The sequence below is a fragment of the Trematomus bernacchii genome, unplaced genomic scaffold (assembly GCF_902827165.1).
Source record: "Trematomus bernacchii unplaced genomic scaffold, fTreBer1.1, whole genome shotgun sequence".
Taxonomy (NCBI): domain Eukaryota; kingdom Metazoa; phylum Chordata; class Actinopteri; order Perciformes; family Nototheniidae; genus Trematomus; species Trematomus bernacchii.
In genome coordinates, this window is record NW_022987573.1 from 760,050 (window position 1) to 785,362 (window position 25,313).

The following is a 25,313-nucleotide window of genomic DNA, read 5'->3' on the forward strand; positions in this document are numbered from 1 at the left end:
TGATACATCCTTATTTAAAAGATTGGGCTTCGGTGAAGAATAGTGGATAGATCATGGAACCAGATTTTAGGCCGAGAGTTCCCATAGACGTACGTAATGACATATCAATACATTTATATTGTATATAGGTACAATGGAAACGACAGCTAGCTGCTTGCCAGTTAAACACTGATTTATTGTTTACCCCCAACAAAGTACGCCATGCAAAAGTTTCCAGAAGGATGATAAACAATTGATTGAGAGGGAAACTGGACTTTAGGAAAAATGGTCAAAATAGGTCCAGGTGCCAAATGGTATAAATGTAACAAGAATAGAGTGGCTTTGCTTACAGCTAAGAGTGAATAAAGGCTGAGCTGTACTTGCTCAGAGGCTGTATCATTTCATTAGGTTGGGCCCTTTTATTATTTAGTATACTCTTGTATATGCATTTAAACCAGTGAGATCATATATAATTCACAGTCGAATAGGTATTAGGTATAACCGGGGTATAAAAAAGGAGATACTTAAGTACCGCCATCACCTACTGTGTTATATTATTCATCTTTCATGGAACAATGCTTTGGGTTTAGACCCCCTCTGCTGGCTGCACATACTTATTACAAAAACACTATTTACCAGACAAATTCATATAAGTTAAGAGAATGACATACATTACCTCAATTTACAGTATAATATATACATAAGTACTGGCTTTTTTGTCAGCTGTAGCCTACTTTCTTTTTGGTAGGTGTCTACTCAGTTTAGCCTCGACAGTGTTAGCAATATGACACCTTCTCTATTATCTCTTGATAACAACGTTTTTGAAATAGCAAACACACTAACTGAATGATGCTAATTATCTGATAAAATCAATGATTGCATTGCAGTCCCACCTTGCAGAGTTACCCTGAGTTTCCTTTATAAATTCATCACTGTCACCTCCTTATCAATATGCACACTGAGATCCCACAAGACGTTTCAAGGGTATGTCAACCTTTTTTCCTTAGTGTTGGACAAGTGAGCTTTACAGGATATTGTCTGCAGCATGACCACACATTAACCTTCCGAATTTAATTACTCGATGGACTAGTCTGGCTTTCTGTCTTAGTCATTATAATCTTCCAATTTCCAATGTTTTGACCTATTAACACATGGGGCTTTTGAGTTAGAACCCCAGTGGCGTAATGACAGTGATACGCACATTGAAATATGGATGTCTTTTACTAATTATCTGTTAGAGTCATGAGAATTGAGCTGTTAGGTTCACATTAACACAGTATTGAGCTTTATTTGGGCAACTGTGGCTGCGAGGGAGTGCGGTCGTTTTCAAACAGAAGGTTGTGGGTTCAATCCCCGGCAGTGCAGTCAACATGTCGATGTATCCTTGGGCAAGATACTTAACCCTTAGTTGCTCCTGAATGAGGTGTGAATTACTCGTAGTGTGTAAAGCGCTTTGAGGGGTTGAAAACACCTGATAAAGCACTTTATAAGAACAGTCCATTTATTTATGTAACATCTTATTGTACGAGGTCATTTACCTTGTGGTATTTTTTCCATTTAATCTTTTAACAACATCCAATTCTTGTTTGGCAGACTTTGGCACTAAACTTCGGTAATTTGCAGTTCCCCTTTCTTATTCAGTATACTCTTCATAATTAGCTACGGTTTATAAATCAAATGTATAATAATATAGCCTCTATTGGTTTAAAGTCATCTTAAAAAGTCAAAGTGAATTCAAAAGACTTGAAGGATGGAACTGGTATAATACATTTTCTTAAAAAGACAATTGATACAACATTTAGGATGTCAATATTGTTTTATTTAATATTTGTTCCTATTTTTCTGCAGTGCTCATAGAGCTAGTAAAAAAAGCTTTTGTCCCACAAACAACACATACATATTTGATGAATAAATAGATTCACAAGTTATTGATCCCAGTTACCCACACATTCATTGCTTCCTATGCTCATTAGGAATACATAGTGAACAATCACAAAAGCAACATTTCCTTACATACACATGTTGTGGAAAGAGCCTCGCCAGAGACTGAAAAAGAAACAGAAAACTTGATCTGGTGAAGGCAAACCGTATCCATGATTGCAAATGAAAGCAATATCCTTGAGCATAATTATTATCCTGTAAGCGAGACGTTTAATGTTTGGAAAATGAATATTTTCATTAGTTTTAACTCTCTCCAGTATTTATCTTCATTTGCTGCGTTACTGGAGGCTGTAGTGGACGCTCAGCTTCACTGCTGGTATAGATTTGTCTTATCTTCATTATATATGTACAGTATGGGTTCAGTCAGATTCATTAATGCATACACATGTAGAAACCTGGAGAGAATTAAATCTGGAAGCCACTTAAAGCTGCAACCAGTGGCCTATTTCGAATCATACTTTTAAAATAAAGCCTGTCGCAACAGTATGATGCATCCTTCCCCTGACACACTTAAACTTAAAATTAAGCTTATGTTACAAAGATCAGAGACAATACAAAAGTGAAGAACCAACCAAAGCGAAAAGGTGCTCTTGTATTGCTTAACATACCCACATGACCTTCAGACCTTCGTGTTGTAAAGAAGCATCAGGGAAAGAGATCAACCAAACTTCCTGTGTTTCTTTAGCAAGTAACAATATGGCATTTATAGGAGAAATATAATTTCACAGGTAAGTCTTTTTTTGGTTCCAGTGTTACAATTTAGGATTCCAGTTTTACAGGAACCCCACTGGAATTTGACACATTGCAGAACCACTGTGCACTAAAGATGCACATTCACACGGAAAATGTTTGTTACATTCACAGAAGTTCAGCTTCATCATCATCATTCTCAGAGCCTGAGGGTCCCTGGCGAACTTCTTCGTACCACTTGTTGGTCAGCGTCTTCATCTGGATCCGGCCATGTAACAGGTCCTGTGAGACACACATTACACATAGAGCCCTTCAGCACTAGACAACTTGGTGAAGCTCTAAAATGTCTGGTTTTCTTCATATTTTGAGGTATGATTCAACATTAAATATATTTGAGGTATTAAGGAAAATTCAAAATATCTCTTCTTGCAAAATGGCATAATTTTGCACTTTTGAAAAATGTAAAACTGTGAATCTTAAATTACAATTTCTGTAACACAAGGTAACAATATTAAACTAATTACCAATGGTATCCAGTATGTACCCTTCAGCAGAGGTTTGATAATCACCATTTTACAAGTGACTTTTAGACTATAGAAAATGAACTGAGGTGAAGTATATAACTTGGCCTACAGAAAATTACACCTTTTGTCACCACAATGATGCACAATGCTTTTACAGTGAAAGAGGTATAGTAAATGAAATGTGTTTGACCCCACGTTTCAAGAGGGAACCGCTGTAGTTTGTGCGATATGGTCAGAAAATCCGTTTTTTTACATTACAAGAAGGCCTCATCAACATACATCGTCACTCAGGATTTTACACCTGCTTTTCCCAGACATTATATTTCAGATGGAGACAGTGACCAGTCCGAAGGTGCAGGGTGCAAAACATATACTTGCAGTTATGTAATCGTTGATTGCCTTAACAAGGGCCACAAATAGTTAACTAACCCTGTATGGCTTAAAACATTTGAAGTGAACTGAATCACCACCTGTCATAGTCTAAAAAGCCCAAAGACAACAGTGAGCTTAATCAAATTGGCAGTTATGTGATTGATATATTGTGAAGCTTTTCTGTTTATGGGATGTCAAACAAAAGGACTGAAAGAAAACCAGTATGGGAACAACTAATGTATGTTTGGGAAAGGGACTTAGAAGATGTCTGTCTCTCTCACACTTACCTCTTGAGTGAGCCTGCGAGTGAAGAAGGGGTTAAGGTATTTAGCATCTAGCCACATAAAGCCCTTCAGATCTTGCCTCTGGTAGATATGCGCCTCGTACTCCTCCTCTGTTAGTTCAGAAAGGTGCTCGGATTCAATGGTATTACCCTGGAGAGAAATAAGGGAGAGAGGGAAAGTCAGATGAATAGAAAAAGATAGAGGGAAGTGAGAGGAGAGTGGCCAACGAATGAGGTTAGGGTTAAAAGAGATGGAGGAGAGGAAGTCCACTGCAGGGGAAAGTCAAAAGGACAGAGAAGTCGTGAGGGTGATGGAGTTGAGATGATCACACACTGAAGGACCAGAGATGAGGGGGGAAGAGCCGAGGGAGCGAATTACATCAAAGAGGGATTGAGAGCCTAAAGGAACATCAGAGGGCTGATAGATGTAGTACCTGGTAGCCCAGGAATAACACTTAGCTTTGGAGGACATCAAATACTGTACATTGTATGCCACCAATGACCTCCAATACAAGATGTACTTTAGAAGAGACCTTATGCCAAGAGTTAGAGCCTATAGAGCCAAATATAATACACCCAATTGTACGGTTCTTCTGGGAAATTGTAATAATGAGAGCTGTTAGAGCTTAATGATGCTTGTCTGAGTTGTGCGGCGACTAAGTGTAAAACTGTGAGACAAGAGTGGTTTGCTGATTCAGTGTCCTTCTTACAAACCACAATCAACCCTCTGATGTTTTCCCCTTTGAAGAGAACATAAGGGACTGGTTGTGGAAGAGGGAATGGCCAAACTGGTATCAAAGCAGGCAACAAACAGGCAACAAACAGACTGTTATAGTGAAACATATGTCTTTCATCTTTTACCATTTTCTTCGTCTTGCTGAGATTGATGTCTTTCTTGTTCTTACGCCGCGACTTGCTTTCCTCGATGTCCATGATGCGAATGAGTGGCATGGTCCCGCCCCCCATGAGGAGGATGGTGAAGAGAACAATGATGATGGTGGTGGTGCCAATAAGCTGCCTTTTCTCAATTGGCTCCAGGCCCAAATGGAGGCTCAAGGCGTAAGGGATGGCACCTCGCAAACCTGCCAGACCAGGAAAGAGACGAAAGAACGGGACTATGAGAAGACATACTTGACTGTAAATCATTTTGTAAATATATCCGGACAATAGTATGATGGACATGTTTTAATCTATTTATTTTTTAGAAAATGTTAAAAGCTGCAAATAGCTATTATTGTCTTTATTGATTGACTGATTCTTACCTCTAATGATTGATTGATTCATTTGTCCATATAATGTCAAAAATAGTGACAAATGCTAATTTGACCATGTCTCATAATAAGAGAGTCGGTGTGTCTGCTAAATGACAATAAAACAATTAACCCACTATCAAAAATAGTTGCAGATTTAGTTTTTATGACAGTAGTTTTATTAAATAATAGACCAGTTGTTTCATCCCTAGACTACTTAGCTCTGGAGCAGGTGCATCGAAACATTTTTCACTGAAGGCCACATACAGAAAAACATTAGAAGGGCTGGGAGAGAGGATGTATTTCAATCTTGTTATGCAAATACGTTATTGGGGCTTTTTTTTTTATCAACTAAGATTAGTTGGAAAATGTTTTCAACTTTAATTGACTGAATTTATTTGAAAATCAGGCATATTAAAGGTGGGGTAGGTAAGTTTGAGAAACCGGCTCGAGATACACTTTTTGTTATATTCCATGGAATGCTCTTAACATCCCGATAGCAATGAATATCTTAAAAAATCCATACAAAAATGTCATCTGTGGAAGCCGTGTACTGTAAAAAGCCGGCCCGGCTAAAATAACTGGATGGCCTACCAGCCTGTCAGCCTTCCATCTGTGCACAAACTTATCTCGTGCCCTCATTGGTCATGTGCGCGTTCGTGTGTGTTGGAGGAGGGCCTCTGTAAGGAAGTGGCAGATTTTTTCCGGCTGTGTATTTTCAAATTCTAGCGCACTCGAGCTGGTTTCTCCAAAATTACCTACCCCACCTTTAACACTTGAATACTGTGCAATATATATGTACATATTTAAGAATATAAAACAAGCACAATTTTCATGTTTGGGTAAAATACTTTAGATATTTTGTGGGCCAATTAAAAATGGACCACGGGCTGCAGTTGGCCCCCGGCCGTAGTTTGGACACCCCTGCTCTAGAGACATGCACAATATATTAGGGCAGTGATCAAAGCTTAGACAAAACTAACAAAGAGCTGAATGTTGGTTGTTTTTGTGACATGTTAGACAAAAGGCTCATCTCACCACTAAACCACATGATGAACATCATTTTGGGAGTGATCTTGTGATCTCTGAAGAAGTTGAGCAGGAATGACAGAGGGAAGATGTTTATTGCTCGGCCTAGAAGAACCAGGACCTAGAGAGAGAACAAGAGCTGTCACTGACATTCATGGGGATTATCACCAGGAACAAAACAACATCAGCATTCAAATAATGTTCCAAAACGAAAGGGCACTTACTATGCACCAGACGACGAAGGATATTTCAAAGTTATGAGGGAAGCTGAAGATGGAGAGACCGAGGAAGGCAAACACACACGTTTCTGGAAAGAGAAAACATTTAAAATAGTGGTGAGTTTTTATTGTAAAATGAAAACAAAGGGGAAGGTGGGGAAAAGGGTTTATTCCCATTTCGCCCCTTCCCATTCTGCCCCTTTCCCATTTCCCATTTCACCCCTTCCCATTCCGCCCCCTGTCCCATTCCGCCCCAACAACAGCCTCTGATTCGTCAACAGACTTCATGCAATGCTTCATGGGATGTATCATTAGATCTATAAACTCTAACCATAACCCTAACCCTAAGACCCACGACCAAGCGAAACAAGTATAATTTCTTATGTGGCCTAATGTAAACAAGGGGCGAAGTGGCAATGGAGCGAAGTGGGAAGGGGCGAAATGGGAATAATTTAGGGGCGAATTGGGAAGGGGCGAAACGGGAAGGGGCGAAACGGGAAGACACCGGGGAAAAGACTAAATTGACTGACCACACATGAAGGCCATTGTGCGCAGTGTCTGCTGCATGAGGATCTGGGTGACAGGAGACAAGTTGTGATGGGTGTAGTGAGACATCACGATTCCCGCAAACAGGATGGACATTATTCCTGGAGGTGGAGAGAAAGAAAGACATTTAAAATAGTTGTATAAAGTCAAATATAAGAATCTCTAGCGTGCATGGAAGAGTATGATACACCCACCAGACAGTTTGATGCCTTCTGCCAGTCCATAGGGAAGGTACGCAAAGATTATCATCATACCAAACTCCAGTGAAGGAGTCTTCCTCAGATCGAAGTGTTTTAGAAACTAATCAGTAAGTTAAGAAATGTAAACAACATGAAAACAGACAGAGTTTAACACATAACATAAATACACTAAAGGACTCAGGATACAATAGCCGAGATGAGTCCAGTGAGGGTTCCCAGAGCAGCAGAACCAAAAAACATTTTGAGGAAATAACCCAACGCTTGTAAGAAAGTCTCCCAGCCTGTTACTGTGGAGTTGTCTGAGCCGGAAAAAAATCCCTCCGCCGTGCTGAAAGACAAAAGAGAGGAAAACAAATCAAGCCACAATATCAGTTACACATCCTGAGCTGTGATACCTCTATCTGACCCTAGAGGGCGGAACAACTCCACAATTGAATACTACAAACTCACAACTCTGAGAGATTGTGTGTGAGATCAGAGTTTCTGCAGAATGTGTAATCAAAATCCTGTTTGGTAAACAGAGGTCAGCTGTATTGTATCAGCTCAGTGAATCAACAAGAAGAGTGACAAAATATTTTATAACTATTTTTCTTTTTGTATTGCTCTTGCTATCTGTATTGTTATTATGTTGCATTGTTGGAGAAGCCTGTGACATAAGATTTTCAACAACATAATTACTCTGTAGCTATGTCAGTTTGACAATAAAGAACCTTGAACCTTGAGGAAGGAACTTATTGTGACATTTGGCGATATAAAATGCCATCTGAGCGACAGTCATTTGTTTTTAGAACGTTAAACATACATTTTCAAGGGTAAGGTGACTTTAAGCAACATGTAGACACATTAATGCCCAACAATAACTTAACATCTTTAATATGTTTCTTAGCAGTTAAAGCTGTCTATCAAGTTTATTCTTTGTACTCTAACGTAATTGGGTGGAAATGATTTATCAGCATGATTTCATCCTAAAAATAATAATGGATGTGTTGAAGTTATTCTGCAGTAGGAATGTAGACAATCAATTTAATTATACAGTACAATCATTTTCTAATATCATTTATACAGACAAACAAACAGGCAACACGATAATCTGATTTTAATGCTTATTAACAAGCTCCCAAACAAAGGCATTAGCTGCGTGGCTCCTATAAACGACTAGGGCAAATTGTTAAGTAGCTTTTAATAAAACCAGCCTGTGAGGTGCTAACAAGCAAACTGCCAGGGCTGTGCGGCCTTTCCATTATTCATGTAGTCATTTACTCCATGCGGGAATACAGACACTTGAGATCACTTTGCACATTTAGCCGATTGTGAGTAGGGTAGATAACGCAACTGTATGGTGAGTACAGAGTGAGCAGATAGGATCGCAGTGATGTAGACAAACAAGAGAGACCTGTCAACTGTCTGTTCCTGTCAAACTTGTCTGACAAGATTTCGAGGGTTGTCAATTACGACACCTATTTTGTTGACACAAACAATCTTTATAAACAATTCTGAGAGTGAGTCACTAAATTGCCTCCTATGATGACCGAAAGTTTCCTAACACTAAACATACGGGCAGCAAAGGGACATATGCTTTTCATTCCTGCAGGCTTCCTCACTGATTGCACACAGGTGTGTGTTCCAAGATGGCAGCACGTTGATTTGTTTCTGTCACGGGGTGTTTCTCTATAGGCGCGTTCACACCGCAGTACTTTTCCCACTTTAGTTCCGATATAGTTCCGAAATGTTGCGTTCACACCAAAAAAATCCGGAACTAAAATGAGTTCATGAGAACCTTTTTACCCCCTTTTCAGTCCCTGCTAGAGAGCAGGTACTTTCGTGGGAGAAAAAGGTTCCTATGTCTGATTGGCTGGGCGGATTGCAAACCACGCCCCGTAAAACTCCCAAAAAGTGAAGCCGCCATTTTGGCATTATTAGCATTAGCATTAGCATTATTAGCATTAGCATTAGCTCAGCGCACAAACGCAGAGAGACTAACTTATGGCAACACAAAAGAAAACATGGGAGCGGTGGAGATGAGGAGGTGTCGGCGTTCTGGCGATTTACTCGGAAGGCTTCAGTAGAAGCTGCTGGGAGTCCCAGCAGCTTCTACTGAAGCCAGTCCCCAACTCCGGGGACTTCCGGCCGGGGACTTCGGGTGGCAGTATACGCCGTGAAGTTGTTTGCGGCCTGCCAGTAAACCCAAAGCAGAAGAAGAAGAAGTGACGTCAGCGGCTTCATTTGCCTAATCCTCCTCCAGGGACTTATTCCGGTGTGAACGCGATCTGTACTTAATTCATGAGAACTAAAGAGTTCTCATGAACTAAGTTCTGATTAACCTTTGTGGGAAAAGTACTGCGGTGTGAAAGCGCCTAATGTCGAGTAAAGCTGCTCCAGAGCCACTATTATACTACGCATACTACGTCATTGAGTGCCGCCGAAGGAATTAGCCGCTTTCAATTTTCCCTGTTGTTCCCTCAGCCACCAGAAAACAGCTCCAGCAGCAGTACCCCGGGAAGCCCTCTTCGGAGTAAAAACCCTCCAAGATTCCTCGCCGTCCACTTCCCCGGTAGCCTGTGCCAACGTCCTTATTAAGATGGTCGCATTGAAAGCACCCGGTTTCATTAAACAAATAGGCTAACAGTTGGTTTTGCAGCGAGTCATCATAGGCTAACAGATGACTGTTTCCCTGTAAGACTCACATTTAGCACGTGTTGCTTGTATTGCTGTCCAATTGAATACACCAGAATAGTTGTTAACTTTAAACAAACAACATGATTCACATTACTCACACTCTTACTGTAATTAGTGATTACATCAACAATTAATGTAGGACACCTAGTTGAGCTAGCCAAAATCACGCTACAGTTTCACAAAACAAATAATCAAATATGCTAACAGTTTATTTTGCCGAAAGCTATAGCTAACGAATAATTGTTTTTAGTGCCTTTAATACGGTTAGAAGCTATCATAAGCTAACAGATGTTTGTTTGTATTGCCTTAAGACTATCATAGTTAACTTTAGCTAATCACACTTCATTTCAAGACACCGGAATTGTTATTAATGTTAAACAAATAAAACTTTAAAAGCACTTCACATTACTCACACTCTGTGCTTTGTCGTTCATATTCATGTCTCCTGCTCGCCAGGTGGCAGTGTCACGAAAAACTAGGGTCCTAGGAATGCGGTCCCAGGAGTGCGGTCCTGAGACTGCAGTCTCCGATGCTGCAGCTTCAAGCTACTCGGAAAACCTGCTTATTAAAGGTTTTGCCTGTCCCTTTAACTAGGCTTTAAAATAGAACATTATTTGTGTTCGTCTTAAACCCACAGTTAAGGGAAATGTAACTTTGTTTTGCTACCACCCCTTCTATTTTTGCTCCTTTTGTTCTGAAAGCAATATTTCACTGCCTTTTTAACCCATACCGAGACCACGTTTGACCAGGTCTGTCAAAGAACATACCAAACCAAAAGTACATGTAGAATGTGTAATACTTGTGTACTTTTCATGGTTTCTGTTTGACCCATTTATAATATAATAATATTTAGTCTGGAAAAAGGAGTCTTTTTTATTATGGTCCTTGGTCTTGGAATGACCTTCAATCAATCCTAAAACTGAGGGCACTTGTCTCAATAGCATGTTTTCAATTGAAGTTGTCTGAAGTCTTTACCACCAGCTGCTCTTGCAGTAATAAGTAGTGTACCTTTCTTACTGAAAGGTACACTACTGCACAATGTAGTGACTGCTTTTTCGTCTTTTGTTTTCTTAGTTATGTTCTCTGTATTTTATATGTTTGTGTTATGTGTAACGTTGCTGCCTTCTTGGCCAGGTCAGCATTGTAAATGAGATTTTATCTCAATGCTTTTTTATCTGGTTAAATAAAAAATGTCTTTCCCTCATTACTGGAGGTTTCAGGTATTACACCGATACTGTGAAAGCATTCCAACAACAATCCTCATCTGTGAAGATTAGTCGGATAACTGTGTGAGTCCCAGCTTTTGGACTTTACATTCAGCACATTTTGACACACTGGTACCCACATTCTCTGCATTTGTAAACTATGGGGATAAAATAGGTCACTGGTTCTTTTCTCATCTCAAGTCCTGTCAGGGCCAATCAGCATTAAGCAGGTGGGGTTAAAAGGTTGGATTATGCCTCATTGCACCTCAGCTGACAGAAGAACAGGTATGTCAATGTTTGGCATACCTGTGGTATGTGGTGGTTCCTGCATCGAAGCAGATAATCGCACCTTGAGGTTAATATACAGTCACAGTGGGTGATGAAATAAAGATTACAAATATTAAAAAATCTTGAAGACCATCGCCATATTTCTTCATGCTGCTTTTTAGGGATTTCTTTCAACTCCAAATACTTTGAAACGGACTGCATAGGGAACTTTAGGGACAATTTAGTTTTAGTTTTTTTAAATAGTATATTTGTCTCGTTAGAGTTGCTGATAGTGAAAAGCCGTGTAAATATCATGCATGGGCAAATTTGCAGAGGTTTTACCCCGTAGAATAAACAAACACTGAGGAAGGAGAAAGAGACTCTTACTTCGTGAGGACAATGGAGACAGCGTCATTGAGGATGCTCTCTCCAAACACCAGCATTTGGAGGACCGGGTCAACATCCAGGGCGTTAAAGATGGCGATGGTCGCCACGGGGTCCACAGCTGAGATCAGTGAGCCGAAGGCAAAGCTACAGCAAGAGAGTGGAAGTGTGTTATTCAGGAGCAATAAGACATGAACATAAGAATTAAGAAACAAACACACATGGGCAACAAAGGGACAAAATCTGTAAGTGCACGAGGTCAGAAGGATGCAGACAGGATATGCATCACAAACAAAGAAGCACATGTTTTTACTCAGGCAGCTCAGACCTACAATTTGTTATTTTTACAATTGCAATAATGTTGGAGAATACTTAAATCCTGTCTCAGAATATTAGGTCTTTGTACAAGGGTGGAAGTCTCATGTAATGTCTGTGTAAAATGGCAACAACAACAACAAAATGTTATTATAAATACTCTACTATACTTTATTGTTATTTTTTATTTGTATATGTGCAAAAAATAAAACTAGACTTTATGTCAAGCACACAATTTGGATTAAATTACTGTTAAATGCCAGAAAATGCACAAAATCTGAGTGGGCAAAAATAAGTGTAGGTGTAGTGTTGAAACAAGAAATCCCCTCCAAATAAAGAGGAAAAAAAACGGAAAGAATTTACATTTGGCTCATGGTCTGGGTCCCCTACAAATGTTATTCAAATGGGTTAAGCAGTTTTCATGCTTACAAACACAAACAGAGAGACAAATGGGACTGGAAACCTCCTAGAGGAAATGAAAAGGGAAAAGCCCTGCTTGAACCCAAGACACACAGTAACACACTGACTGTGTATCGATGAAGATAAACACATGTGATCATTAAACAAACCCAACAAAAACACATGGGCGGGGCGTGGCACACTGCTTGTGTTACAGTCATCTCTGGCAGCTGGATCATTTTATCCAGCTGCCTGGAACTGAACGAGTCCGTGGGTGTTGCTGTTGTGAAATACTTATATCCAATTTCCCTTGAAGTCATTTGAACAAAAAGATGTTCTAATGTAAAAAGCCTGGCAGTACAAAAGTTGAATCCATAGAGACTTTATAATTATTGTTATAAAGGAATGCAAGTTGAAAGGGAACACTAACACTCACCTATCAGTCATTGACATCTTATAGATCACACCAGCCTGAGAAAATCACAGACACACATTTCAGAGTGGCAACAAAGAGCTCTGGTATGTTAACACAGAGCAAGAAACATTCTGAACAATGTAAAGATACTAGGGGCCATTTGCACCTTCACACTGTATTAACACACATTTTATTTAGCGTCAACAGGTTCAAACTCTTTCTCTGAACAGGCCCTGAGTTGTTGACTGAGGCCCCGGCCCCACGGGAACGAATACGGCAAAACGCATAGGATTAACGCAAACGCAATCGCCAAAAAGCTTTCGTCCACACGCAATATACACCGGATAGTGTCTGTTCACACGAGACAGCTCCGTTTAGATCCAACCGCTGGAAAAGCTGCAGTACATATGCCGAGCCTGTATGTGGCGCTGTAACTTCCTCCACAAAAGCAGCGAAGAAGAATGGTTGTCATGGCTGCACTTCTGTTTATTCTCCGCGGTGGGGGCCGAGGGAACCGGGCAGAGTTTTTCGCCGGTCAACGTGTGTTAAAGTTTAAATCTTCCGGACAAAATTATAAAAGTGCCGGTCAAAGGTCTTCATTGTTATTTATTGAGCTTTAAAACAAATGAATAACGACGATATAATGATATATAATCATAAAATACACGGAGCCTGGCCTCTCTTTTTCCTCTCTTCTGACAGTGTCAGTGTCTGTTTCATGCAGCAGCTGATCCAGTAATGAGTGACCCGACAGTAAAAATAAACATATTTATAACTAGTTTAGGTAGTTTGAGAGGTCATTAAAATAGCTAAGGGTGATGATCTGACTTGAAGTGTGTGTTTTGCTCCGAGCTGCGTGTCTCCGTCCTGTCAGATTAGACTTCGCTCGCGTTTATGTCCATATCGAGAGAAAGATAAATAATCTGAATTCAGTGTGCAGTTTACTTTTGCGGGGGTGAGCAGCAGAGGTGGGGGGAGGCAGTGCTATTGCGTCATCATTATCACAAAATGATCGTATAGAGGCGATCACATGGAGCCGTTGGACCCCCCAGAGCGCTCCTTTCCCAGATCTATCCACCTTTGGACCCGTTGTCGTTTGCGGGGTCCGTTTCTATCGTTTCGTTACGGCCTCGTGTGGCAAAAAGGGCTATACGCAAGAGAAATATGCGGATACAACCCGTTTTCGTTCCCGTGGGGCCGGGGCCTGATACAAACACAATCCTCACCTGCCCAAGGAAATAGATCCCTCCTCCGACGATGAAGGCAGAGATGGCCGTGCCGAGCACAGCAAAGAGCGTGATGGAGCCAATGTTCTGGAAGAAGTTACCCTGAACATACATGGACACAAAGCTCAAGTATTCATAAGCTTCAGTAGCATGACATTTACATAACATGGTGTATAACATGTGGCAAGCAGTCAAATGAAAAGTAGGGCAGAGTACATGTACAGAGAAAAAAACACAATTTCATTTTTGAATAATGTAACAGAATGTATCTATAAATAATCTAATCTAATAAATAATCAAATGGTATGAGCCACCTTTTTGCATTTGCCAATTAGTTTCAAACCTCAGATATGATTATATATAACAATTGTGACAGAGCATATCTGAAAGAGAGCAGAGTTTCATAGCATAGCCATTGCTGCAATAATCAAAAGCACTTTAAACGTTTGAGTGTGTTATTATTTCTTAAGTGACTTATTGGTGGTATGATTCTTTCTCTACATATTTGTATATCATTCACTTTTGCAATTGTTAGCCAATTGATCTTGGATAGGAAATAAATACCAACGTTATGTTACATGCATACACTGGTTTGCACTGTTAAGTACATCACATGCATAACATGTCATTCCTTCTTTTATATCTTGACAGTATAAATAAATACCTTATGTAAAGAGTATCCCGATTCAAAGATGATGGGCGGAAGGAGCAGAAGGAAGAACATGTTTGGTCGGAACATTTCCTCTTCCTTAAAAAATAAAATAGAGACAAAGTTACATACAATAGCAGTCAAGGTCAGGTGACAGACCAGTGATTCTAACCTTGGCTTGTCAAATAGTAACAAGGGAAATTGCCAAGTACAGCTAGCTGAGAGCTGCGTGTAGCAAAAACATTCAATAATCATTTCAGATTAAATACATTTCAAAGTGCTGTGTACAGTGAACATTTAAATTAAAGAATTTACTTATTTATAAAAGGATTTGTCAGCATTTTTTATTCATCTTTAAATGAGCCTACAATTCTAAAGCAAATAGGTACTGTTTTATACAAAGAAATTGTGAGTGTGAGTGTGTGTGAGTGTGTGTGTGTGTGAGGGTGTGTGTGTGAATAATAAATCATGTGCTTGTGGTTATTATGCAATCCTCTACAAACATTTCCTACTATTCATTCTTCTAATGCATTCCGGTTCAGTGATAATCAGCTGACTTAATACGTAGTCACTGAAGAGGGGAAAGGGTGACGAGGGAGGCCGTGCCTGAGGTGTTTGTAACAGCCCTTCATCTGACAAAACAAATATGGGGGTTGACTTCAGGATGACAAACAAACACGTCCTGTGCTCTTCACAGGAGATGCCTGTCTGCCAGCCCATTCATGCATTAAAACATTACTACTACTGACATGGTCCTTCTAGCACACATGCTGTATAAGGACATATGGATACTTACACACACATACACGCACACAGAGCAACCCCTGCACGCTGATTATTTCAGCGATATAATGAAATCATTGTTGCTTTCAGCTAAATGGACCAGCCTCCAAGATCAGGCGTAGGCATCATGTGGCCAAGCATTATGCTCTGGCTGCCCATGTGTCTGTGCATGATGCGCCATGTGTTCAAAGCCAGTGTGTGCGTGCGTGCGTGCGTGCGTGCGTGCGTGACTGTATTCTGTGCATTATCTATGTCAGTAATGTAAAAGTAAATGTACTGTATGCATTAATGAATGTTCATAGGGAAGATCTATTTATGGGCTATGGTTGACCCTGCAGTTGTGTCTGTCAGGCAGATAGAAAAGGGTCATCCCATATTTGCTCCATCCAGTCAACAATCTCTTTTACTGTATTATGGAACTCAGCTTTGACAGCTGGTTGGGCCTGACTCTCGACCCCAATAACTCGACAAGCAGATGAAGACAATTACTTCCCAAACAGAATCGTTTTTGATTACTCTAAACACTGCAAATATATGATTTGCTAATAACTGTCTTCTGTCAAGCACAGTTGTGTTTTCAAGTATCATTGTTGTACTTTATTTATATATATGACATATGATTGGTGAAAGTAACTGTTCAGAAAGGGCAGTGCTAGATAACATGACTAATTGCAGGATCCTCTGCATTTATAAACATATTCTTTTCCATCTAACTCATTATTCTGGGCTATGACCCAGATATGCATGATACGATTGGCACATGAGATGAGACAATACCACAGCATATGTCTCAATTGAAGACCATACTGCAATTTGTGGCTGTCAGGATGTTTTACTTGCTCTAATGATGCATTTGACAACACCAACCAACACTATACACTCAATATAAACTCAGGTAAAGAGGACAGCCTACACCAGGTGTAAGCTGGAGTAAATCGTTTTGCTTTAGCTTACTTTGCCTTATTATGCATTCAAATTTCAGGCAAGGTAGGTCAGAAGGCACTGCTCCCATATTATCACTCTTTGACATTTATCTCTGGCCAAACTCTACCCTTCAGGGCAGATAAAAGGTCAGGAATGAATATTACCACCTGAGACACAAGAGATATACCATGCATGCTCTGCCATTTGACATCTACAGCTGTACTTCCGCATGAATGCCTGCATGTCCCTGACTGAACAAGCACACACAGACTTTGCATATGCACATCTACATCTAGATTTAAATAAGCAGATGTCAGCAAGCTAGTGCTTTGCCGTATTTGTCGATAAGAGCTTTAGTAGGGCTTCAATTATTGGTCAAAGTTATTTTGAACAAATGTATAACTGATTAATGATTCAGTCATTGAAACAAGCCCAAGGTAAACAAATCCAATTGGTTGTTGTGCTAGCCAAGCAGTCCAACAATGTTTACTTTGCAAAAACAAAGAAAAGCAGCAAATCCTAACAGTTACTAAGTAAAAAACTGCAAATATTTGCAACTTCAATAATTTATCAATTATTAAATGTACTAAATACTGTTGATTAGCTAATCGACTCGGCGCTAGATTTTAGTTCAGAATGCATAACATTGATGTCATTGTGAAACCATGAGAAATTATGTTTTCTGGGAAGGCAACTCATCATCTTGCTGATTTGAGAGCAAGTAAGATGAGATAGATAAACCCAGAGTAGAGGATGGGCATACTCTAGGGAAGTGCCAAGACAGAGCTTGAACTAAATTAGAAAAGATGAATGCCAAAGATGAAGAGAGCACAGTTAAAAGAGGGTCTAGAGAGAACAGAATATGAACGGGAGTGACGGGGAGGCCTTCGTTGGAAGTACAGGCTCCCTGGGGGCTCAGCTTTGACACACAGTGACATCACCACATGGGAAAAAGGCCCCTGAAACCACAATTAAAACGGTTCCCCCTGTGACGCTCTCTACGGCGTGGGAGAAATCTATTACAAGTGCGTGCTACCCCTTTGGGGATTTAAACACACCAATGCTGCCACTGAGGAGAAATGAAGCAACATAATACAGTGCAGAGAGAAAATTAAATGATTATCTGGAGTACACTGTAGATGAAAGTATAATAACCTATGTATATCTGTCTGTGCCCTGCCTAAGAGAGAAAATGCTTCTAGTGTGTTACTTCTTACTAGCATCAGTGTTTCCCCTACCATTGTCTTGGAGGGGCGCTGAAATTCAAGGTGTTTTAAAAGAAAAAAGAAAAAAATATTTATTTTTATTTTTATATATATATGTATATAGCACCAAATTGCAACGAATCTATATCTACTGTCACTTTTCACATTGAACATGTGCTCTTTTATTAAATAAACGAAACGCTTTCATCTTAAAGTGGACCTATCATGCTATATTTAAATGATATATTGTAGGGCCATACCTATATAAGGTATATTTATACGTTTCTGTTTTCAAAATACCAAACAGATCATGCATTTTAGCCATGCCTCATTTCGCACTATGTGCTGTTTGCTGTCTACGGGGCTGATCTCTGTGAGCTGCAGCTGACCACGCCCCCCTGCAGGAGAGGGGAGCCGTGCTCTGATCAAGTCAAGAGGGGGAGAAAAAAAGATCTCCGTCCTCCGTGTTTTATTATATAGAGTCGTTATTCATTTGTTTTAAAGCTCAATAAATAACAAAGAAGACCTTTGACCGGCACTTTTCTAATTTTGTCCGGAAGATTTAAACTTTAACGGACATCTTGACCGGCGAAAGAAACTGAAACTGAAACTGAAACTCTGCCGCACGGTCCCCTCGTTCCTTGGAAGAGGCGGAGAGGTGGGTGTTTGTCATCTGCTGGTGGACTAACCAAAGAGAATTACAGTGCTTGCCTCGACGGGGAGGGATTGCATTGAATTAAAGCAGGGGGAGCAAACGCTTGCCTCGGGGAGAGAGAAAAAAAGCCACAGCGGAGAATAAACAGAAGGGTAACCATGGTAACTATGGGCGGGAAGTCTTCTTCGCTGCTTTTGTGGCAGACTACAGCGCCACTTACAGGCCTGCCATATGTACTACAGCGTCTCCAGCGCTTTCGAGCGGCAATGGCCGGCCGTCCCAATGCCGCCGCCACCCCCCCCCCCCCGCTCAGGCAGCACCCCCCCGAGGCAGTAAACCTAGGGGAAACACTGAGCATCTTTTCTTCAATCTGTGTCAGAGCACATGGGAAGGAGATGGGCAGATGAGAGAAAGGGGAAGCAGTGACCAGAAAGTACCACAGAGTGTACCAGAAACGGGAACTGCCTCTCGTCATGTGCTGGTTTGTAGGGAGATTACTGGAAATAGAAGGGTTGGTAGGAAATAGCAAAAAAAGAGTGGTGGTGAAAGCCAGTGAGGACAGGATGCTTGGTGGTTTGTGGGGCAGACCCAGAGGCCTGCTAGATTAGTCAAGTGGGTCCGCTAAAGAAACATGCTAGTTGGAAGAGATTTCACAGCACTAAAGCATTTGAAGATAGTTAAAAGTATCGGAAAGCATCCAGTTTCAACCTGCAAAATGAGCTAGTCATTGAAAAGAAAAGAGAAAGACAGATGCCTTCCTTTGACTAGATGGTCAAACATGGACCTGTGAGTAAATGCACTGTATGAACAATTTGAGAAAATAAAAATTATGCAGACAGAACCACACGCTGTGCTACTCACTGAACAGGTTACATGGTGCATCCTGCTCTCAAGGGCTATCTCAAAAACAAATAGGTCAGACGTAATGGATCTGCATCATGGCCTGGGACTTTTGAAGACTCCAAAGGCCTACAAACCATTTAGCAAATCCATGATCCTGCAAAAATGCTGCTGCATATCACAGTATAACTAAATGCATTACACTCTACTTAAGCAGTGTAGCGATAACAGGTCATGAAGCCAATATACGGACAGGTGAGGATGCGATTAAAACCTGAACACAGAGATGGCGGTCTAGAGATTCACAGGACAGGGCAAAGGGGGAAAGGGGCTCCAGGGGCTCTGGTTACTGGTAGTGATGATGAGTCAGCAACACCCTGGGGCCCCCAGGCTAAAAAACAATGGGCCCCAGTGTGCAAGAAACATTGACAAAACCTATCCTCTTTTCAGCCCTCCCCCTCACTTTGCATCTCTCGCTCTCTCTCTCTCTACATCTGTTGTTCATTTGTTCTCTCACTCACTGGCAGAGAACAAGGAATGTTAATTAAAGGCTGTGAGAACCAGGAGGAAAAAAGAAGGGCTCATAGGAACACAAAGGGGGAAGATAGAAAGCAGAGAATGGCTTGTGTCACGATGGCTAGGTAACAGTGGAGATAGAGAGATGAGATGTGTGACACAAGCAGTGGCCAGGAAATTAATGAATGGTACAGAAAGAGAGAGGGAAATCTACAGATGTTTATTGTGTTGCGGGTGGGTGGGGAGTTCCCGGAGAATTGACTGAAGGATACAATTACATTATATAAGTACTAGGAAAGCTTAAGCAATGCAGACTTTTGTCCTCCACCCTTTTAAATTACAGTTCAAGTGCTCACTGGGTGTTGCTCTTTTGCCATGCATTGCAAATGTGTTTTTTGTTATATGTGTGGAGGTATTTGGTTTTGTTTCCTTGTGCTCAACTCATTAAATCAATATTAGCACCATTAATTATGGGTCAATCGTGAAGAAGATGTTTTGCCAAAGCAGTGTATAAACCTTTATATATACAGTCTATGGTATAAACAAAGAGCTGTGAGGGTGTGTGAACGAGATGTCAAACAATACCTTCCAGTTGGCCAGTTCCTGGAACTCAATAATCTTGATAAAGCCTCCCATTAGAATCCCTGGAGAGAGAGAGGAGAAACAAGAAACAGCATCACTGTTTACATATTTGACTACTTCATATCAACATTTCAATACAAGCAGAGTAAAGACTGAGTTAATACATGTGGCAAAGTTCTTTTTTTAGTTCTCAAATTTAAAACAATTCTTGAAAATATCCACCATAGTTCAGAGATAAAAGAGATATGAAGAGCGTAAAAGGGCTATTATCTTAGTTTTGTCTTCGAGAAATTCCCCTTGGGCATTAAGCATTAAGCTATCTTGTTACGTAGGTCGCCAGAAAATGAATTAAAAGTGCAAGACACAAAGAAGTATAAAAGGGCAAGAGAGGGAGAGACAGACAGATACGATGGAAAAAGAAAATCAAGCATAAGCATAAAAGCATTGTGTAAGAGACCCAAATATACCGGCAGACAGAAGGGTATAGTGGAGAGGATGCAATACAATGAGTGAATGAGAAAGAGGAAAAGATGAGGAAAGAAGAGCAGACGTCCTGATCAAACCCCCTTACTCCAAACACGGAGACAAGCTTTGTCTCATGTGCAGTATGCAGGTCAAGCAAAAAGTGAAAGGCCTTGAGGGTCAAGACAGATGTGTGTCTGTGAGTTTGAGTGTGTTTAACTGCACAAACAAGTCAATTCTTAGAATTAACCTCAAGTGACCTCACACAAAAACACAATACATATCTTTTACAGCAAAGCACTTCCTAAATCTTGGATAAGTTTGCTAATTATAGATAGGCCTTTGTCCATCTAAAAAAACACATATTTTACTCGGATAAAAATAATATTAGTACTGTAACCTTAAAGAGGTCTATATGTTCCTACGTTGATATTAAGTGTTATTTTTAAAACACAAAGCTATGTGTTACTGTGGTTATTGAAAAGCGCTATATAAGTAAAAAAGTTAGATTGTATTTGATTTAAATCCCTGCTGGATGCACACACATTTTCTAATAATTTGTTGAAGTTTCAATGACCCACATTATATGCAAGAAAGAAAGACAAGGAAGAGCAGTAAAAAGCGAAATGTGTTCTTCATGAGAACAGGCGTCACATTCATTTTGTATTGATGCTAAGAAAATGAGGCTCAACATTAGTTTGCGGTTCTCAAATTGTTCGCCACCTTTTAAAAAATAGGTTTCCTAGAGAGCTCTTAAAACATTTGGCATTCCTTGACTAAGCATGTGCCGAGAAACACGTTATATAAGGAGTACTCACCGAGGGAGACAACAGCCACACTTTCTGGAAGAAAATGCAGTTTGAACTTGATGAGCAGGTGCACCAATATGATGCAGATACCTGGGGTGAATGGGAAGAGCAAAGAACACTGAATGAATATTTAGGACAAATACATCTCTGTCATGTCCCAAACATCATGTCACACCAGATCAACACAAAAGTAGCCACCACATCATACAGTGTTAGGATCATTTATATGGCTTCTTTCCTTCAAAAAAACTACTGTGGACTGGACAGGAATGTCATGTAACTCTAACTGTATTTCCTCTTATTGAACATTGAAATGGTTACTTAAACTCAAATCTAAGTCTTTGAAAATATGTAATGCAAATGAGTTAACTTGTTTGACATATAATGACCACAAAGCAGTTGCTTGACATTTATAATTATAGTTCTGACCCTGTACAATCAAAGATAATTGAACCCAATAAAAACATGAATGAGGTTACAGTAGAAGAGGAAATCATGTACAGCATATTAAAGGTCAAAATCAGTGCATGGGTATATTAGCAGATTAAAATGGCAAATCCAAAGGCCACAACAAAGTGAAGGAAACACCAGCCATTCACACATGTGTCAGAAATGCAGTGCTGAAAAATTAGATGATCATAAGACCCAGTGTATGCAACACTAAAGCCATCAGAGGTCAAATCAACAAAGAGAGTTTTGTCATAAGACAGATGTTTGATTCAGACCCAATTCAAATACAAAAGTTAATTGATAATGTCCAAAGCGTGGTATCTGGGAAAAATCTTTACAAAAAGATTCTGTATATAATGTGGTTTCTATATTGCACTCTGAGGTGGCCTCTCATGTATTGATCAATACCTTTTGACTCAAACCACTGATGAAATGGTATTACCTTTAGAGACAAATTACTATGGTGATTTCTATGTTGTGCTTCTCAAATGTTTATAACGTTAAAGCATTTGGTTCAAGACCAAGACATGCTAACCTGCTTATATGTCTAAAAAGTAAATTAGTCTTATTGGTAACCTCATGCATGATTAATGCCACTTTCCTTGAAAATACCCTTACAGCGTAAGCATATGACTGAGGCCTAGGCTCCACGGGAACGAAAACGGGTTGAATCCGCATATTTCTCTTGCGTATAGCCCTTTAAGCTAGACGACGCCGTAACGGAACGGTAGAAACGGACCCTGCAAACGACAACGGGTCCAAAGGTGGATAGATCTGGGAACGGAGCGCTCTGGGGGGTCCAACGGGGCCGTGTGGTAGCCTATACGGTCATCCGTTTCTGATAATGACGACGCAATAGCCCCGCCTCTCCCCACCTCTGCTGCTCACCCCCGCAAAAGTACACTGCACACTGAATTCAGATTATTTATCTTTATCTCGATATGGACATAAACGCGAGTGAAGTCTAATCTGACAGGACGGAGACACGCAGCTCCTCCCGCTGTGATGCAGCGGGAGGAAAACACACACTTCAAGTCAGATCATCACCCTTAGCTATTTTAATTACCTCTCAAACTACCTAAACTAGTTATAAACATGTTTATCTTTACTGTCGGGTTTACTTACTGGATCAGCTGCTGCATGAGGAAGCATGAAGATTTAAACTTTAACACACGTTGACCGGCGAAAAACTCTGCGCGGTTCCCTCGGCCCCCACCGCGGAGAATAAACAGAAGTGCAGCCATGACAACCATTCTTCTTCGCTGCTTTTGTGGAGGAAGTTACAGCGCCACGTACAGGTTCGGCATATGTACTGCAGCTTTTGGAGCAGGTTGGATGTAAACGGAGCTGTCTCGTGTAGCTTGACACAATCCGGTGTATATTGCGTGTGGGCGGAAGCTTTTTGGCGTTTGCGTTTGCGTTACTCCTATGCGTTTTGCCGTATGCGTTCCCGTGGAGCCGGGGCCTTAACCTGCAGTCAACTTAAGTGGATAATGAGTACTTTGTGTCTTAACTAGCTCTTCGTGACCTTACACATACTGTTGTATGTATGTTAATGTTTAACCCACGTCCTCTCCTTCATCCTGAATCACTTCACACACATCTGATTTAACTAATCCCTATATTAGATGTACAATTTCCCTACATTCTAAGCTGTATGAGGTCTAGTTTAAATATATTGTGTGAACAACAATGATCACATTTTTCATTGTGGATTATTTGCTTCTTCCTTTCAATCCTGTGTTCTCAGAATTAAAATAGACTAGATTCCTTTTATAAATGTATTTATATGTGTATGTCTTTATAAATGTATTTGTATGTGTATGTGTTTATAAATGTGTGAGGACTTTATGCTGCCAGTAATAGATGAAAAAACCAATATGATACAAAAGACTGAGTTAGACAGACATTCACCAATGCAGCAATATAAAGTCTACTAACCAATAACCAGCAGGCTGAAAAAAATGGTCAACCCGCTGGACTGCTCTTCTTCTTGGGCCTTGACCCCTGTCTGCACAGGCAGGATAGGCTTGGCGGTAGGGGGTGTCGGGGTCGTTGGCTTGACAGGAGGTTTTGTAGAGTGGAGGGTTAGGTTGCTGTAGTTATCAGTGTCATTGGACTTGCTGCTTGACAGTCAGGAAAAAAATTATAGCCATATAATGAATCAATAGATTTTAAGAGGGCTCTGGTTACAATATTCACAGATCACAGAATTTACCATTATGTTATTTTTAAATCACTGCTGAACAATTAATCATAATGATGTACTTTTATAATAGTAGGATGTGTAATAATTAAAGGATTATGTTTCTTAATACGTGCCGTATTAAGAAACATAATCCTTCAATTACACCTTACCCATCCTACAACCTTTTATAATAATATTAAGGTCAATTAGATGTGTACTAGTTCATTTCGTTATAACATCATTTAACACTAACTTACCTTAATGATAAGATCATAACACCTGACAACACTAGAAAGACTATAGGCAACTATATCAAGATGTATATTAGCTAGACTGCAGTGACGCGACATTTGAAACCTGTGTAACATCGCAAACATTTTTGAAGCTATTGCTAGCTAGCTACAGTACAATGGGCTAAATGACTCCGAGGAGAATACTCAAATCAATAGTTGTTGCGTCCAACCTGAGAGACTGTCCCTGCTTCTGTGGGTCGATTGAATCGTGTCCATCTTCTTGGTCATGTTTTATTAATGTTTGCTGGCTTTTAGCTGGAATATCCTTATGGTTCACATCCACTCGGTCCTCTCCATCACGCAGGTCCAACAAGTTGTCCCTCTCAGCTCGCTCTGGCACACACGGATTTACACATAACAGCAAAAAGGACAGCAACAAAACTTTGTGGTTAACGCCTCTCATTCTCAAACAGGTGCATTTAAACCCAAAAGCAACGTTTTGAAATAAAAAAGACTGGAAGTTCCATGTCGACAGCTCCATGTATCTGTTGACATCACATCACTTCCTGGTTCAGGGTGTATGTTGGGAATTGTAGTCTTTACGTTGCAAGAATGACAAGAGAGAATAGCAAATAAACAAAGGGATGCAGTTAGTTGCAATTTTTTAAGCAAATATAGATACACATTTATGTCACAGTGGATAATATTTATTTTAATGGTATGAAACATGTTTCGAATGTCGATGGTTTACAGTTATCTCTCTGTACTCCATTTCCCATGAGCAATTGTAGTGTAGCGTCATCCGTCCACTCAGTCTTCTTCTCCCTATTTTTTTTTTGGTTTTATGAAGGGTGTAAAGCTTATTATACATCCATGGTGTAAAGTACACCTGCTGTTACATAGGAAATTGTGGTTTTATTGTACCCTGTACTAGCTTTAAATAACTTGAAGATCTAGGAAACACAAAAACACCTGCCATCTTGTAATGAGGTATATTAGATAGGTGCAAAGAAAGAAATGGGCAAATGTAAACGTGTAACATACATATTCATTGTTATGAAGGCATACATAAATAAATAGGCCTCTACTTCAAAATCT

The 25,313-nt window shown here is 40.2% G+C and overlaps 1 protein-coding gene across 1 annotated transcript; it reads right to left on the reverse strand.

Annotated features, from left to right (window-relative positions):
* Positions 1-1,776: 1,776 nt before the first annotated feature.
* On the reverse strand, positions 1,777-24,777 carry slc9a8 (solute carrier family 9 member 8). Its single transcript, XM_034126538.1, has 16 exons — positions 24,446-24,777; positions 23,736-23,917; positions 21,354-21,434; positions 20,077-20,135; positions 14,584-14,667; positions 13,920-14,021; positions 12,715-12,749; positions 11,568-11,711; positions 7,219-7,360; positions 7,027-7,132; positions 6,817-6,933; positions 6,293-6,375; positions 6,078-6,189; positions 4,651-4,871; positions 3,794-3,940; positions 1,777-2,892 (listed from the first exon to the last, which is right to left on the reverse strand). Exons 1-16 carry the CDS (start codon positions 24,754-24,756, stop codon positions 2,779-2,781), a joined length of 2,040 nt encoding a protein of 679 aa, XP_033982429.1. The 5' UTR covers positions 24,757-24,777; the 3' UTR covers positions 1,777-2,778.
* Between the last annotated feature and the right edge of the window lie 536 nt (positions 24,778-25,313).

Coding starts and splice junctions, on each gene's coding strand:
- slc9a8 (XM_034126538.1), bottom strand. CDS start 24,756: ATGGAGCTGTCGACATGGAACTTCCAGTCTTTTTTATTTCAAAACGTT. Junction 23,918..24,445: donor AAGCAGGGACAGTCTCTCAG/GTTGGACGCAAC, acceptor ACTGTCAAGCAG/CAAGTCCAATGACACTGATA. Junction 2,893..3,793: donor CTCGCAGGCTCACTCAAGAG/GTAAGTGTGAGA, acceptor TGTGTCTCACAG/GACCTGTTACATGGCCGGAT.